At 36.6% G+C, this 18,439-nt stretch overlaps 2 protein-coding genes across 6 annotated transcripts in view; both read right to left on the bottom strand.

The window, feature by feature from the left end:
• Positions 1 to 6,500, bottom strand: part of LOC135217258 (OTU domain-containing protein 3-like) — a 104,780-nt gene extending 98,280 nt beyond the window's left edge. Inside the window, exons 1-2 of one of the 5 annotated variants that reach the window (XM_064252994.1) lie at positions 6,335 to 6,500; positions 4,791 to 4,904 (exon numbers count right to left, since the gene is read on the bottom strand). Coding sequence is in view for 1 of the 5 variants with exons in the window: in XM_064252992.1 (XP_064109062.1) it covers positions 6,262 to 6,279 (18 nt within the window). In the remaining 4 variants the exon portion in view is untranslated. The other 4 variants (XM_064252998.1, XM_064252993.1, XM_064252992.1 and 1 more) reach the window with 4 other exon arrangements.
• Positions 6,501 to 7,619: 1,119 nt separating this feature from the next.
• On the bottom strand, positions 7,620 to 11,184 carry LOC135217735 (uncharacterized). The gene is made up of 2 exons (XM_064253733.1): positions 8,121 to 11,184; positions 7,620 to 7,938 (listed from the first exon to the last, which is right to left on the bottom strand). Exons 1-2 carry the CDS (start codon positions 8,412 to 8,414, stop codon positions 7,918 to 7,920), a joined length of 315 nt encoding a protein of 104 aa, XP_064109803.1. The 5' UTR covers positions 8,415 to 11,184; the 3' UTR covers positions 7,620 to 7,917.
• Positions 11,185 to 18,439: the final 7,255 nt, after the last annotated feature.

Raw genomic sequence — 18,439 nt, 5'->3', positions numbered from 1 at the left:
ATGTAATCCATTACACATTTTCTTAAGGCAATTTTAAGTGTAAATCTTAATTTTATTTAATATTAATTTCAGTTGTAATTGTATTTGATCACACGACTGGTAACATATATGTAACTATAATTGACACAAAGCTTAATATAATTACCGCAAGCACAACTAATGAAAATTCATCTGCTAAACGGACAAAGATGTCATTACTAGCGAATCCCGTCACCTGAAGGAATATTCTTGAAAAGCAATGATTTATATGGCACAAGACACCATAATCAGCTATGTTACATGTCACCATTGTTAAAAGACCGCTTTCCCGCAAGACGACAAACATGATATATGTGGGGAAGAGCTGTTACACCAGTCACAGCTAGCCAATCAGGGCAAAAATTAGTTAAATACTGCGATGCAAACTCATATTCACCATCACAATTATATTTTTGCGCTGAATTATCATACAATCCAATTTTCATTTCATGATCAAATTGTGTATGCTAGGCCAACCGTTGTTAATGTTATTCAATTTCTCTTCGCACTGGATTATCATAAGTCAATATGCATGGGATCGAGAATTAGCTGATCTTAATAATTACCATACCGTATATGCATAGTCACCTTGAGAACCTGATCGCCAGAATTACCACCACTGCAAGACAAATGAAATTTATCCACAGAAGAAAAAAAAAAAGAACCTTTGACAACAAAGGAGCACTATTCAACATTTCAGAACCCGACAAACCCGAAACTGCCTTCAAATGACCAACCAAGGACTTAGAAACCTTCTGTTGCAAAGAACTTGAGGCAGGAAATAAAACCAAAGATGGCTCTTAAAGACGAACTGTCATGCTAGAAACTACAACAGAATCCAAACCCGAAGAAACCTGCACTTCTCTTCCTGAACACTACATAACCTATTATCCCTACTCGGCTGTATCTGACCTAAATTTACATCAACCTCAGAACTTACACTTTGAGAGGGAAGGGGGAAAACTGCTGCCAACACTGCCTGCTCTGTGCCGGGGGAGCCAGCAGATCTTACCTTCCAGGCTTGCGGGTCTCCATGAACCCCAGCACCCGTTAGGGATAGTTCCAGAATAGGTAGGGGGGCTGAAAAAGAGCGATTAACATCACTTACACTACTATTACTACCACTATCCTTAATCTTAGTTAGCTTATTCATTAAATTAGCAACTAAGATAGACATGCTGGATGACAAGCTGTCTTCTAAATAGCTCTAACTCTAGCGTTTCCTTATCTATTGCTTGTGTTTCTACACTTGCCTTACGCCAGCTTTTATCTAATGACCTATCTCTACAATCTTCACATCTCTGATGCTGCACCGAACCTTCCTACAAGTAATATATAAAGGAAATGTCTGTCATGTTTGAGGGTTGAGGGTATTCATCCTCCGCTTACATGGAGAGCAGTAACGATGAGCTCTGACATTTCCCCCAGCAACTTGCTCGAAAGGCATGGCAGACAGAGAGGCATTGGCTGATGGCACTTCTTTATGTAGCTTGTCCATCTCAAGTCAAGTCAGGTCAATACCAGGAGAAGGTCCAAATCAACCAAAAGCCGGAGCAAAAACCAGGAGTGCAGTTGTAATACAATGCCAAGGTTGTAATGCAGAATTCCAAGTCCAAATATAGATAGATAGATAGATAGATAGATAGATAGATAGATAGATAGATAGATAGATAGATAGATAGATAGATAGATAGATAGATAGATAGATAGATAGATAGATAGATAGATATAGATATATATATATATATATATATATATATATATATATATGATATATATAGATATATATATATAAATATTATATAGATCTATATATATCTTCTGGTGGCTGGCATTTGCAGCAGTGTTGCCAATGGTAACACAGGTAACTGATTTGACTAGATTCTACCTGCAGCGTTGGTAGCACTGACAGTTAAAATTACCCACATTATAGGTAAATCTGTGGGGATATAGTTCGGGCTGGTCAGTGACCAGGACTAATTCAGGTGTTCAGGGAGTGTATTGCAATATATAGGTATTTTTGACAATGATTGTATTGAACACTATAACCTTATCAAAAGAAACTTCTAATACAATTTTTAAAAACCTAGATTTTATATGCATTTTCCCATATCACAGGTAAAAGCTGGAGGCATAAAAATTACTTCCCATACACAAATGTTGCAACTGAGTTACTAGAATGAAGGTAAATTATCCCTCGGGGTAAAAGCCATCAATTATCAACTTTCTATTATTTTTTGAACCTATAAACCAATCTGTCGTACCTGTACATATTACTGTATTTTGCTCTAATTTTATAACTGGATCATAATTAAGTTATGGGATCTTGTTGCTATGTTATCATATTACAGTAGTCTTCTGTATTTAGATGATATACAACACAGAATACACTGTACAGTACTGTACACACCATAAAAACCAAAATGTGCAGTAGACAGAATATAAAAAGTATAAAAGAAATCAACAATAGAATTCTCTCTCTCTTACCAGTGATATGACTAACTAACATACATTACATGGACCAGACTTGGAAAATCTCTCTCCCCATTTTTTGGAATCAACAACCCAGAGAGAAAAAGAGAAAAGTAAGTAAATGCAAAGCAGCAAGATGCACACACACATATGTACATATACACAGGCAAATGTGCATTTGCTGATTTTACTGAACAAGTAGTACCATTTCCTACTGTATTTTGGTAATACATAAAAAATCTAAAGTACATTTCATCCAAAACTGTGAGTGTACGACTTTTTTTCTTACAGATGTAATAGCACAGCCATATTTATTTTTTATGGCACAATCATTTATGAACTCTTTACACCATAAAATACATATTGCAGGCTACGCAAGCTTAGGCTATCATAAATACTAAATGAAAACTTTGGTAATATGTAATGTATTTACTGATTAACCTACCCTAAGGTCAAGGAGAAACTGTAGGCAAAGAAGTTGAGAGAAGAGGAATAGTATGTGACAAAGAAAAAGAACTGGATGGGTTCAGTGGAGTTATCAAGGGAGTATTCCTTCCCAAGCACACTTTGTATCCTCCTCCTACTAACCTCCTACCACTGAGGGGAAGACCAACTAATGAAATCCTTGCAGGGGAGAGCCAAGTACAAATAAGATTTGTCCCTAACCAGACAAAAACAAACACCAAAAATTAAGTATATAATAAGAAATACTTAAGGTCAACAAATAACCCCAGTGGAGATGAAAGCACATCATCACTAGGTAACAGCCAAAGAAAAAGTGCACAGTGACAGCAATCCCTCACTCAACCCCATGACCACCATTAACCCAACTTGCAATCAAGTTCAATGACAGCTTCACACTCAGGCTGAAAGGTACTCAGACATAACAGGAGATGGATTGTATTCCTAAGAGAACAAAGAAATTATAGTGCCTACAGTATACATATACTAGTGGAGTTGCCAGCTGTCAATCTAACTAACCATAATTGTACTGAAATTCTTGCTCCCAGTACCCCATCTGGATGTGTATAATCCCCGAGAACAAACCTAGTAAGCAAGTGGCAGTGACTACATAATGAACTTCAGGAGACACACATGAAAAGCCCCACACAGTCGTCCTGTTCTCATGCTGATCCTACCTACAGTGGACAGAACACCCAGAGGTGAACATAGAGTTACATCCCATAGAAGGGAAAGTGAGGTAACTAGAAGCCCTATGGGACTTCTTTTCTAATAAGAGGTCTTCATTGATTTTTTTGTCTTATTCCTATTAGAGGAAAATGCAACAACATTTGAAGAAAAGTTTCAGTGCTTCACCTTAACCTGTTTATCATTCATCATATTTTCATATACTTCTTGGTGTAATTAAAATTTTTGCATTGCAAAAGATGTAATTTATCTGTGTATATTATCGATTTAAAAGATGACTTTACTACACATATTTTTGGGGGAAGAGCAAAATTTTCATGTATCTTATAATTTCTACTCATCACTTCACCTACATGAATTATTTCGGGGGTGCATATTTTTATGTCATTGTATAGAGCAATCATTCAATGGCAAAATGAAACAAAATTGAGGAGTCTACCTTGAAAACTGTCAGAGATGTGTCTCTGAACAAAAGAAGGTACATGAACATTTTTCAAGCACATCGCACGGGTGACTGGCTTTTTTCTAACAGAAGATGCGACGCTACTCTGTCAATCATTTTTTTCATATTTCCTTTTTTTTAATTACAGTTTTTTTGCATTATAATAATTAGCCAATTTACCCGGGTGTGCTATGGCCAAAAAAACTAAGACTTTATAGCAAATAATTTTTTTTTTTTGGTCAGTTGTTGGGGAAGAAAAGTGCAAAAATTTATTTGCATTTTGTGATTTCTACTCAGTATTTTGCTTGCATAATTATTTAGGGGATTTGTTTGTCATTGTATAGAATATTTACTCAACTACAAAATGAAACAAAATTGAGATGTTTACTTTGAAAATTGTCAGTTATGAATCATTGAACAAATAAAGGATTAACATTTTTACGCTTATTGCTTGAGCCACCGCCACTGTCTACAGACGTAATAGTTTACAAGATTCATAAGCGAAAATGATAAGTAACATTTTCTTCAAATTAATTAAATCAATTACAATGTTACTGTCATTGTACCTTGTAACATTACCTCATCAAGATACAAACACAAAATATAATACTAAAAGGACAAATGCAATTAAGTCTATGGGCAACTCGTATAACAAGCCATATTTTTTTGTAAAATTGGAATTACCATCAACAGAATTAGTGTTAGCTACCTAGACTTTTTGATAATATTACCGCATAGCTGCACTGCACACACATCATTCTTGTATGTTCAAAGGAACATGAGGGGTCCATGGATTCAATGCCCTCCTGGCCAGGACAGGGCCCTGTACCAAAGGTTGAGCGAAAGTTAAATTAGGTTACAATGTACCTCTGTCAAAGTTCTGCTTTTAAGCTGACCACAACCTAAAGAAATTCCTTGAAAAACTTTCCTGCACTATTCCCAACTGAGCAAAATGCCTCCATAGGCTACCTCGTTGATGCTAACAAGGCGTCACCCCCTCCCATCACCAGCTATTAGGCTACAAATTCCAAGGTATAGCCTATCTGACAAGGTTTCAGGTCTGCACACTCTTACCTCCTATAGTAGGGTAAAAAACCGCATGGTACAGGAGTGGACCATGTACGATCAACGTGAACAACCCCAAAAAAAAGTACATTATAACGCGTCCTGACATCGGAGATGGGCATCAGTCGCAACTTCTCGTTGGTGAGAAACGGAGCTAAAGACCTCTACTCCGGTGTCAGGACGCGTTATAATGTACTTTTCTTGGGGTTGTACACATTGATCATACATGGTCCACCCCTGTACCATGCGGTTTTTTACCCTAGCCTATAATATAATTTTAGCAGCCTTGAGTTCATGTTAGTTTCCAGTCCAAACTCCAATTCCACATGACAGATTCATTAAAGCATGTGAAAATGCCAGAAAAACCATTCACATTTGATAGCCCATGGGCTAGTAGTAAACACAGCGAAATAACTACATTTGACCCCAAGGGGTTCATACTAAACACGGCTAGGTAAATCTCGAAAAATGTCATGTGGAATAGCAGTTTGGACCAGAAACGAACCTTTACTGAGCAATGACGTCTCGACATTCTCTTACACTGCCATCATATTTTATACAATAATGTGGCCTAGCCTAGCAATACCACAGCTAGGCCAGTAGTTACAATGTACAAATTAGACAACCACCAAACAGCCCGCACTAACCTGGAAGAGGCATAGCAAACCTAACTTTCCAAGTTGTCATGAAGATGATTAAGGTCAGGCTATGTCAAATGCTAGCCTACTACTATGTGGGATTCAAGGTCAAACACGTTGTAGGCCATGTCATTACAAGTCAGAAGAAAACGTATGCATTTTGCTGAAGTTTGGATTAGCTACCATTTAAGTAGAGTAAAATATTACAGTGGGCAGTTTACGATAGCCGAACACCTGCAGGCTGTGACTAGCCTATAGCTGTCTATGCCTAGTCTAACCTAAACGCGGTCGGATTCACTTGAAAAAATTTCCTCAAATTAAACCTTGTCTACCCTAATAACAGCTTAGAATATGTGCCTAAGTGAACGTGTGTAAGTAGACTACTGTTGTTGTTTCACAACCTATCTAGGTAACTAACTGCAAGCTTCTAGGCTTTAAAAAAAAAAACACGAATACGAAAAACAACTTGACTCATGCCCAGAACTGCTGAAACATAACGTATAGCTAGACTCTGAAGTCGACTGACATTCAGTTACTAATCACTAATGACCTTCCAGGAAGTGCAGAGGCACCGTAGGTCACAGTTGACGAAAGTGGGTCGAGGGTCTCAACGACGTCTGAAGGTCTGAACGACCGAACGACTCGTTAGCTTCGAAGAGAAGGGTGACTGACAACACTAGGCTGGCACAGATCAACCTCACTCTCTCTCTCTCTCTCTCTCTCTCTCTCTCTCTCTCAGCTGATTGGCCCGTTTGTTTACATGTATTGTCTACGAATGAAGAAATTTGGTAAAACTGTTAAATGGTTTAAAATGTTTAAAAAAGGTTAATGTTTTCAAAAGTTTTAAAATGGTGACATTTTAGGGAAACGCGAAAAATGAGCCATTTCCATTATAGTACATTTATAATTGGTCCCTACGCCTGTGTTGACGACTTTGTTTAATTGGTACCTTGCACCATGTGACGTCATGCATAGGCAATTAAGCCAGAGCTTATTTATACAGACAATATATTGGCTTTGTTAATGCACCACAGACAAGAATACCCACTTTGTGTGTGTAAAATTATGAATACGCGTCACTGTCTTCCTTAATGGGACATGTGGGAATAGAATTTGGCGGTGATATATAATATATATATATATATATATCTATATATATATATATATATATATATATATATTATATACAAACTTCTGCAATCCTGATATCACCAGTATGCCAGTGTCGTTAATCGTCGAAATATTTGGGTTTGTTGCGCAACTTGTCTTTTTATGTACAGTAAATCACTCATGTTCAAACAACTAATTCTTCTCGGTCAGTTAAAATTAAAATATATATAATATATATATTATATTATATATATATATATATATGTATATATATATTATATATATGGATATATATATATATATATATATATATAGGGTCAGGTGGGGTAATACCGTACCATTAGTGGAAAAATATTTGGCAAAAATCAGGTTTCAGCCAGAAAGTGTGTCCAAAATAAACTTCATGAAATGGGCCATCTATGGTATCCATGTGAATTGTTAAAAATAATGGCAAATACAATTTTTAGATTTAGAAAAAAAAATTCACTCTGTATGGAGTTTTCCCATGGTTTGTAACACGTACAGGGTATAGGGGAACACCATACACTAAGGTTTTTTTTTTTATCTACCTGTAATTGTATGCTAATGGTGTGAAGGGGTTTTAAATGGCAAAGATTACTTTAAATGGACGTGTTTAGCTTATTAATGGATGAAATTAAAGAAATCTAATACAAAATTACATTTATTGTACACAAATAGATAATAAAATATATAGTACATTTTTTGTACAGATTATTTACATCCTACCCTACTGCATAATAAAGGAGTTCAGTGGAGGGGCAACCGTTATTAGGGTTGCCACTTTCCTGCCTCTAGGTGCAGCCCTTCACAGTGGTCAGGACACCCTTACACTGCACAACCTCCACATTTTCATCTTCAACTGCAGGGAACGAGAAAGTGTCCTTGGGAAACAAGTCTTCATGCAGAGGAAGGACATCTCATATTTCCCTTCCTTAATGTTCATCATCTTACAAACAAAAGGAACAGGTGCCCCCACTCTTCCTCCCCTCTTTGATCTCAAGCTCAGTCAGCAAAGTCCCCAATCTGGGAAAGAAATAAAAGGCCTATTGGCCTTAAAATTTATCAAGAAAAATAATATTTTTGGGGGGAGACAAACTAAAGATAGCCTAAATGTAATTTACTTTAGTTCAATATTCTCTATGAAAAATGGAAATTCTTTGTCTATTATCTTAGGCTGCAAAAGTAGGCTATATGAAGTCCCTCACCTCTGGTTCCTTCACTGCAAAGGGATAAGGCCCACCTGCTTCCATGTCCCCCTCCAGCTCACTGGAATTTTCAGAGGAATCATCCAGCATGAGTGACACTGCAGGGTCATCCTCCTCATCACTGTCTAGGAGTTTAGGGACAGCCCACCTTCTCATTTTGCCTTTTTTCCCTGCTCCCATCATCTTTTCCTCTGCCTTCTTCTTTTCATCTTTGGTCCGCAGATCAGAGATGACTTCTTCATTCTTTCGGTGAGAATGCAGGGCAGGCACGGACCCTTTTTCGTCCCTTGCCATAAGGACGGGGAGGAGCCTTAAAGAGTAAGGCCGGACACTTTTTGGGGTGACCTCAGAGATGTCACCACTGCTGGAAGAGGTTGAAGGTCTTGGGGTGCTGCAGGAAGGATCACTAGGGGATGACCTGACATAGGTGCACTGCCTCTGCTTGGGTGGTAGAGTTGGAGATACCTCCAAGTCCTGCGCCAAAGTTGGTAGCTCCTCTCCAATAGCAGAAGGAGTCTGAGAAACTTCTATGCAAGGTTCTGTAGTAGTGGCTGCTCCGATACCTGTGCCCTTACAAATATCTCATCAGCTGTTTCTTACTGGTGTGCACATATTTCTTGGCATGATGGACGAGTGTTGGTGGAATCTGGAAGAGAGTAAAACCCATTAGGTTTCGCCAAATAATTGAAAATTCAGAAAAAAATGAATAAATGAATGTTGGGTAACAGTACGCCTTACCTCTCATCCGTTTGGTGTTCCCCCATACTACTAATTTTTTTCAATTTTGTAAAATTAGCCTATCTCATATTATCAATTTCATACAACATACAAATGTCTTATGTTGGTTGTTGCACATTTAGATGCCATATTAACACTGGTAGCACATAAAAACACTGATAAAAATAACCCGGAACTTTACCCTTCCAAATCACTCACTTGTACTCGTTTATTATTCACTGTTTCGCATGTGGCTTTTATCTTGATCTTATTTCAAATGTGCAATTATTTTTTAAAATTTGTTATTCTTTTAGTTTCACTACCACTTCAAAAATTTGGCCGTACGGTCTTTCCCCATACGGGTTTTTCCCATGCCATGCTTGATTTTCTTCACGCCACTTCATGGCAAAAATTTTGAAAGGCTGATCTTTAGTTCTCTCAAATAAGTCTAAATATGACTATTTTCACCATTAAATCTACTATCAAATGAATCACGCCATATTCATGGTTACAACACACTATATTAGAAACCCCAAAAAATCACAATGAACATGCAAAAAATTTTATTTTCTTACCTGGTAAACAGAGATGCGGAGGAATAAGTAAAAGCAAATGGCGAGTTGTTGTTGATGCTCTTCTTCCTCAAATGGAATGACATCACAATAGAGCCAATAGGAGCATGTGTACGTTGTTTCCCCATATACGGTTGTAAGGACAACGCTTTTCTCCCTATTTTCATTGTATCCAATCATCAAGTCGCTTTGTTCTTACTTCCATCCGATAGAGCGTTCCGCGGCCTTTCCGCCAATGTATATATCTTATAAGATCATGTTTTGTGTACTTTTATATTCTAAGTTATATGTCTCACAAAAAACACAAATCTACTGTCTCAGAGTCATTTCTGCTCTCAGTGTGAGACTACTATTTATTCGTCCGCACCTGACTATGTCAACCCAGTTTGTCTGTAAATAAATCATCAGTATCCCAGCTACTTGTCTTAATCTCTGGTCCTCACAACTGGTGACCTCCCGGAATTGGTGACACAGCGGTTTAGGCCCAGCATTCAACTGACTAATTACAGCTGCTCACCTTCAGAGAACCTTTAATGGACTCAATACGGCACCACAGTTTAGGTCTCTGAAAACTCCGTTGCGAGGACGACACCAATGCCATTAACGGACTAATCACAGCACTGCTTCCCAGCGTGTTTTGGCGTTTATTTTTCACGGACGGGTAGCTGGGTGCTGGTCAGCCAACACAAAAATCAGGCGGCGGTTCAGAAACATCCATCAAACGTCGCGGCCACCGTTGCCTCACCCGGGGGACGCCAGATATCTTCTCGACCTGCCGAACCTGTGGGCCTCCTCGGTTCTTACCCCAGCGCCATTGCTGCACCTGCAAGTCCTCAGACAACCTCCCCTGCCTGCTGACGCCGCTGCTACACCCAGGGACGTGCTTTACCCACCCGACGTCGCTGCTGCACATGTGGGCCTGCTCGGGCTCCCTGACGTCGCTGCCTGTGGGCCTCTTCAAACCCTTCGACGCTGCCGCCGCTCCTGGGGCTCGCTCGACCTTCCTGACGTCGATGCCACGCCTGTGGACCTGCTCACCTTTTCCGACGCCGTCGCCTGTAGTCCTCCTCGGCCATCCGACACCGCTGCCACGCCTGTGGGCCTCCCCTGCCTGCCGACGCTGCTACCTGTGGGTTTCCTCAACCTGCTGACGCTGCTGCTCACCTGTGGTTCCACTCTGCCCGCGGGATGTTGCTGCCGCGCTGGGGACTTCCCCAGCCCAACCTACACCGCTGCTGCACCTGGGGATCCCCACGGCCTGTCCCACTCCACCACCACACACAATGCAGCTCTCTCCGCAGTCTTGGTCCCCTCAGCCCACAGTAGAACCTCCCAGGCAACCGCCAGGGGAGGCATCCTGTCAGCCAGCAAAACCAAAGGACTCTACACTCAATGATGCCCCACAACAAGTGTCACAAGGGCACGGGGTCGCCCCCTGCCTCCAAGATTGTCATCCAATAATTACTCCATAACCAATTGTCTTGGGGCGGAGTATTTGTAAGGACAACACTTTTTTCCCTATTTTCATTGTATCCAATCATCAAGTCGCGTTGTTCTTACTTCCATCCGATAGAGCGTTCCGCGGCCTTTCCGTCAATGTATAACACATGTAATTCCATTATTCGTACGCCTTATTATCTTTAAATACATGACTGTAAGAAAACACAAATCAACTCGGTGGAGACTGTACTACTTATCCGTCCGCACCTGTCTATGTCAACCCAGTTTGTCTGTAAATAAATCATCAGTATCCCAGCTCCCTGTCTTAATCTCTGGTCCTCACACGGTACTACCCCACCTCAACATTATATATATTATATATATATATATATATATATATATATATATATATATAATATATATATATATATATATATATATATATATATATATATATATATATATATATATATATATATATATATATATATATATATATATGTATATATATATATACGTACACACACACACATATATATATATACACACACACACGTATATATATATATATATATATACGTACACACACACGTATATATATATACACACACACGTATATATATATATATATATATATATACACACATATATATAATATATATATATATATATATATATATATATATATATATATATATTATATATATCCTATATATATATATATATATATACTATATATATATATATATATATATATATATATATATATATATATATATATATATATATGTGTGTGTGTGTGTAATTTTAATTGACTGAGAATTAGTTGGTTGACCTTGTGATTTTTATTTATCTATTCCTTCTTAATATATATATGTATACATATATATATATATATATATATATATATATATATATATATATATATATATACATATAGTATACGTATTGTATTTGCTCTACCTCGGAATTGGTATATTTCCATATATGTAAACCGAAGGGGAATTTTGTAGTTGATAATAATTTTGTCATCTCATGGGATCGAACCACTGTCCAGCGGAGCACAGTGGAGCAGGACAAAATAAAGACGACAGTGACATTATCAATTTGGAGCCGAATTGATAACGTCACTGTCGTCTTGATTTCATCCTGGTCCGTTGGAAAGTGGTTTGATCCCACGAGAGGACGAAATTATTATCAACTAAAAAAGTTCCCCTTTGGTTTACATAGGTGAAAATATATAAATTCCGAAGTAGAGCAAATTAGATATTAAAGGACATTTGTAGCTCGAATAATTTATATGAATCACGGTGATGTGATAATTATTTGTGTAGATATTCAGCTAACTTGTTAGCCAAATTGATAACGTCACTATTGTCTTGATTTCGTTCCGGTGCGCTGGATGGTGGTTCGATCCCACGAGAGGCCGAAAATTATTATAAAGTAAAAAATTATTCCCCTTCGGTTTACATATATGATAATATATCAATTCCAAGGTAGAGTGAATCAGATATTAAAGGACACTTGTAGCTCGAATAATTTATATGAATCACGGTGATGTGATAACTATTCATATAGTATATATACAGGTCTATATAATTTTAAATATATATATATATATATATAATATATATATATATATATATATATATATATATATATATATATATACATACATACAGGCAGTCCCCGATTCTGGTTGGCAATGTTTACAATCTGATGGAAAAATATAGCAATTGAAAATTTAGCTAGGAGTTGTCAGGTTACAGTGATTAACTCCTTAGCTTTTGCTTTTCTGTATTGATATATTTTTTCATTTTGGCATTAATCACTTTGTGTTTTATTATTGTAAATATGTCTTATAACATTTTTTATTAATAACTTTTGGGACTTTAAAGCCAAGATTCCCCAAACCTTAGTTTTAGGTGTATTCAGTCGCAGATTTAAGCGGGGCGGGTCCCCTGGTCATGTGGCGACCCCTGGATATGAATAATAGAACATTGTTTTCTTCCAATACATCATTATTAGCAAATATTTGCTTAGTTAATGTTTATTTCAACAATAACAACTATTAGTGTGTATATGTGTGAAGATACATATACATACATATATATAATATTGATATATACTACATGTATTTGTACTGTGTGTGTGTGTGTGTGTAATTGTTACATGATAATCCCAAGTTGCCCCCAATGAAAGATTTCTAGGTCTTCCACTGGGTGTATTGCATCTAAAATAAAATTTTGCGAGTTCTGTTGCACCTTATATGAAGTGTTGTTCTGTTATCAATAATGCCAATAATTGCATTATGTGTATGTATTGTTCATTATGTTCATCAATGCAATTATAAAAGAACTATTCATGGCAGCCACATTTAAGTATGACAGTGGTATCTAATTTCATCTTCATCAGGTGCTACTTGAACATCTTTATTAGTTTGACAAGTTGGCGAATTAGATTTTCTTTTGCACTTATTTCTATCATGTCTAAAACTTATTTGGATTGCTCTCCACACAAGCAACTCTTTAAAAAAATTGGATAATTTTGTATCCAAGAGCAAACTTTGGAGTGGAAAAGCATTCTTCAAAACAGGTGTCAGGGTGATGTTTTGAGAAAAGGAGACTCATAAATTAAGGGCAATCAGTTACTCCTCACTAGGTGATACTTTACTGAAGTTAAATCTCAAAACCATGTTGCATTTACAAATAACATTACTCCTTCATGTTGTGAATCTGATACTAGTATACCTCATGTTATAATTGTACTTTACCGTTGAAAGCTGTGTCACAGAACTGATATCTGAAACTGAACCCTGATAAAACAATTAGAATTCCTACAGAAAAAAAAAAAATAAAAAAAAAAATAAAAAACTGAATGGAATTAATGGAAATGTACAGAGACTCAATAACAGACAAGATTACCCCACGAGGATTGGCCATTAAAGCCCTACCAGTGGCTTTTAAAGCCCTCCCCCTCACTGATAATGAGGCCAAATACTGGGAACAATCACCAGAACAAATGAATTCTTTGGAATTATTTGGAGATCTCCCTCTGGGCAGCAGGAAGCAAGTCAAGAGGAAGAAGAATCAAATAAAGGAACATCAGAGTTGGCAATTTTTCTCCAGTTCTGCCTCTTATTATATTTGGTCATTGATTAGCAGGCCAATTCTTACACATTGAGCACTGAAGGTCAAGTGCAAACACGTATCCCAACAAGAGGAACGCAAAAAGAAAATAAAAAGTCCAAGTCAAAAGCCACCATACAGCATGCTAACAATTGCCAGGTAATTCTAGGCATCTACACCAACCCTTATGACCAAGGCTTTCAAGTTAACCAAAACAGAAAATGTATCTCAAATAATAGGATATTCACATTTCATAAATACAAGTTCATTTATGTTGACCAAATAAATACAAAACTGTTCTCAATACAATTAATATGTCATCATCAATACAGCATCAAACTAATAGGGACAAATAAAAACTAAAAATATATAAACATTTAAAGAGAACAACCAACAATATGAGCTCATACATGTTTGAATATCTGAAAGGTCTACAGAATAAAAGGAATATAAAAAAAAATAGCACAAAGCTGTAAGGGAAGAATAACTTACTCCACCAGCAAAATAGTACTCATAATCAATAGCTCAACCAAACAAAATTACATGGGTGCTAACTAATGCAACAAAAGGCTAACTTTACTAAACACACACTAACAACACTTCAAAACAAATCAAACAACTAAGAACTAATTCTTAAGTAGGCAGTTCTTCCTTCTGGAGAATTTGTCTGAGACATTCCTGTGAAAAATAAAATAGGAAACCCTTAGTGAAGAGTTCGTAGAGCCAGTCTCACCTGGTGTTCTCTGGTGAAAAAATGCTGTACAGTACTTGAAAGCCTTCAGCACTACCTGGTAAGATGATCTGCCACTGAAATGTACTAAATGATAGATACAACCACTGCAGTAAATATTATTGGAAGTAAAATTATGACACTGCAATGAACACGACAAAATTAGATTATGAGAAAAATAAATCTTTTTACACAACCTCAACAATCTGTTGAATGACATATTTGTGAGCACAAACAAACAAATTAAGAAAGAGCGGGATTGAGAGCTGTTTGTGTGTGGGTCTGCCAATGCACAGTTTGTAGACAGGTAGGCAAGACTTCCTCTCCTGGATAATTTCTGCTTGGGAAATTCTTGTAACAAACAAAGGTGACCCTTAGTGAGGTGTTTGTTGCAAAACCTACACTTTTTTCACTTAATTGCCATCAAAGTTGTTCATATGAAAACAACAAGAAAAGATGATAATTTTTATTGATACATATTGCACTTTTACCTACAGTTTTGTGAAGAATTTGCCCTTAATGTAGCAGACAACGCAGTTAAATTTAGAATTTTAATTTTCCTGGACTACAATTCTAACAACACAAGTCTACAGTAGTATCCATCATCAAATAAAGACATTAAGCTTTTTATATTAACAAAACCTCACTATCAGTACACTGAAAGCCTAAAACTTTGTCACTGATGAGACACTGGAAAGTAAATTTTGAAATGAGGTACAACTGACAAGTTTTTGTTAAATTTACCTTTATGTCAAATCCCTTTTCCTAACAACAATTGATTAACTTATAATAAAACAGAGAACATGAGGAAAATGAATGCATTTATGCACTGTAGTACATAATAATTGAATCACACTTTTCCATTACGATCAAAATATTACTGTTCTTAAGACGCAATTCAATATTTTACATGTACTTTTCTTTGCTACAAGAATAGACAAACCAATCAAAACTTAATTATGGAAAGAGAAATAGTAGAGTGTACTGGAGTGTGGGTAAGCTACCCCAACTAACATTTTTTTTAGCAGAAAACAGTATTCCTGGAGATTTGTTTCTCAAAAATAGTCAATTAGGTAGATGTTGTCGTAAAGCTAAAAAGAATGAATCTATCCTTCTAAAGTAAATTCAGTATTGTAAAATCTGATTAAGCATTTTTTGCTAACTCGGTAATGAGCTTGAGAGGAAGTACTACATCGCACTGGTGATTAGAGGAAGTACTACATCGCACTGGTGATTAGTAATGGGTTACAAGAGAGTTGTGACAGAATCACTTCAGTTTGCAATACCTGTAATAATTGTTTTAAAGAATAACCACAGCAGTCTAGCTTTACATACTGGACACTCTCGACAGGTTTGCCAGTTTTCATTTTCTCTTCAAGGTAAAATGAAAAATTAAGTAATGATGCATATGATATCTCAATCAATTTTATTGACTCAGCAGCTCTCATGAAGCTAAAGAATACAAGACTGACACCCAAATTAAGTGAATAATCTATCGCAATCAACCTGTCCACCTACATTTTTGGAGTCAAAAGAGCTTAGGGAATAACATGTGAGAGCAATTTATGACTACAAGAATTTTGGGCTTCTTTTGTGAAAGGGAAGATTTCCATTGTCAAGGTAAAGCAGCAACAATTAAAATGATCATCTGTCATGACATCAATCATAAAAATAGTCCACTTCAACTTGACCTCAAAAAGTACTAGTATATCGACTTTATCAAAAAGATCAGAGGTATACAGAATTTGAATGTAAGCAGGTAAAAATTTCCATATCCTGGGGAAAAAAATAAACATGCTAATCTACTTGGAGATAGTATCCAGTTGTGAAGATATTACTTAAAAAGTATCTGAGGTCTGACATGTTTTAATAAAATGCTTCTTTTATGTATGTACTACACTTCTCATGTCAAGTAAATGCATATCCAAGTTCTTATGTTCACAGGCGTTCCCCGGTTATCAGTGGGGGGTTCCGTTCTCAGCAGGCTCCTGATAACCGAAAACTGCCATTAACTCAAACTTGGTGATTTATGGAGCTTATGGTGATGATAACTGGTTAATGGCACCTCCTTTATTGGCATCTTATGGCACTGATAACCAGAATTTGGCGTGTTGTGGCACCATAAATCGGCAATTTTATGGTGCTAGACAAGCCCCATAAAACCGGATACCATTAACTGAGGACTGCCTGTATTGGAGAATGGCATCCCTGTGTCCTCAACATCAATTTATACTTCACAGCAATAATTGGGAGTTGACTGTGCACTAAGACAAGAATCAGATAGTTATACCAAAGGCTGAGTGGTACCAAAAAGACCTATGAGATCTAGAGTGACGACCGTAGGAAATATACCAGAAGAATATGAGATAAATGTTGGTGTCCAGTGCTGAACTGCCCTAACCCCTTTAATGGTCAACTTAGTAATGGAGAAGGCTACAGGGACGTGCATAAAAGGAGGCCCCTGGCAGCTATTGTGAAAGTTTAAAAGGTGGAAAAGTTGAATGAGGGGAAGAGGAATAAAAATCAGTTTAAGCACAAAAAAGCTTATAGTATCAAGTACACTGACATATAGAATACTATCTAGAACCAAGAACTGCAATACTATAATAGCTTTTTTTAACCAAAGTGATGACTTTCTTTTTATTATGTTAAAAAATATTTAACACATTGTTCAAGCACAACCCCAAATCAGCACGCTAGCAATCTAAACTTACATGAACATCACAATGTTTCTTTTCTACAGCTTACCCAGGTCTTGAGTGATGACCCCCCCCCTTCCCTGGCCCCTCCTACAAAAAATCTACAAACAGCAAACATGTACAGTGAACACCAAGAATGAAATTTATGGAAAAATGCTCATATCCAGCTGCAAGTGTAAAAGCTTGACATTTCTTTGCATTACAGCATTTAACTTTATCTCTGGCTTGTACTGCATGTAGGTATTTGTGGGTTCTAAAGATTATTGGTAACTCAGTAAAACTGGAATTTGAAATCAATTACTCTAGGCTCCATTTGATTTCATATAAATATTCCACATGAAACTATAAAATCATATGCTAAGTTAACAGTGCTGCAAAAATTCATTTACGTATAAAGTTCAGGTTTCTGTTAAAGATCTATTTGTTCCTAAACCCCTTATTCAGGTTGTCAATATACAACAATAAATCAAATACCAATCAAATTAGGTTTATCACATTTAATAAACATTAACTTAATAATTAATAAACATCTGCAAAAATGCAATAAAATGATTGAAGATCTAAATTCAATATCTATATTCCAGACCTATTATATACTTTGGTAGGTAACTATAATTTCTTCAACAGGCTCTGTATGTAATGCGAAAGAAAGTAATTTGTTTTTCATCCAGGTTTGTCAGTACAATTCATATAATCTTATATAGTATTTTAAATGCATACATTAATATAAAGTTACTGACATCCAAAAAATGTGAATTTGATGAATCTGTGAAGTTCTCCTCTTTTTCTATATAATTAATCACTAAGCAGCCTACACCTGATCATTAAATTTACCGTACATAACCAGATGTTCTAAATAAAGTCCACTATACCTACAAACTCACACAAACTTTGGACAGTGTACATAACTTGATAAATCTAAGTTAATGACCACAAATACAATTGTAAGCACCCCACATCCTAACCTACACATCAAAACTTAAAAGGAATACAAAATCGAGGTGATTCACATTTTGTACTTCTTTGAATCTGT

Source organism: Macrobrachium nipponense, chromosome 7, assembly GCF_015104395.2.
Source record: "Macrobrachium nipponense isolate FS-2020 chromosome 7, ASM1510439v2, whole genome shotgun sequence".
Taxonomy (NCBI): Eukaryota; Metazoa; Arthropoda; class Malacostraca; order Decapoda; family Palaemonidae; genus Macrobrachium; species Macrobrachium nipponense.
The sequence above is the reverse complement of the archived record's forward strand: the minus strand, read 5'-3'. Positions and strand labels throughout refer to the sequence as shown.

Excerpts from the sequence above, each read along its gene's own strand:
- LOC135217735 (XM_064253733.1), bottom strand. The coding sequence starts at position 8,414 with ATGGCAAGGGACGAAAAAGGGTCCGTGCCTGCCCTGCATTCTCACCGA. Across the intron at positions 7,939-8,120 it reads TTGCAGTGAAGGAACCAGAG|ATTGGGGACTTTGCTGACTG; the intron begins GTGAGGGACTTC and ends TTTCTTTCCCAG.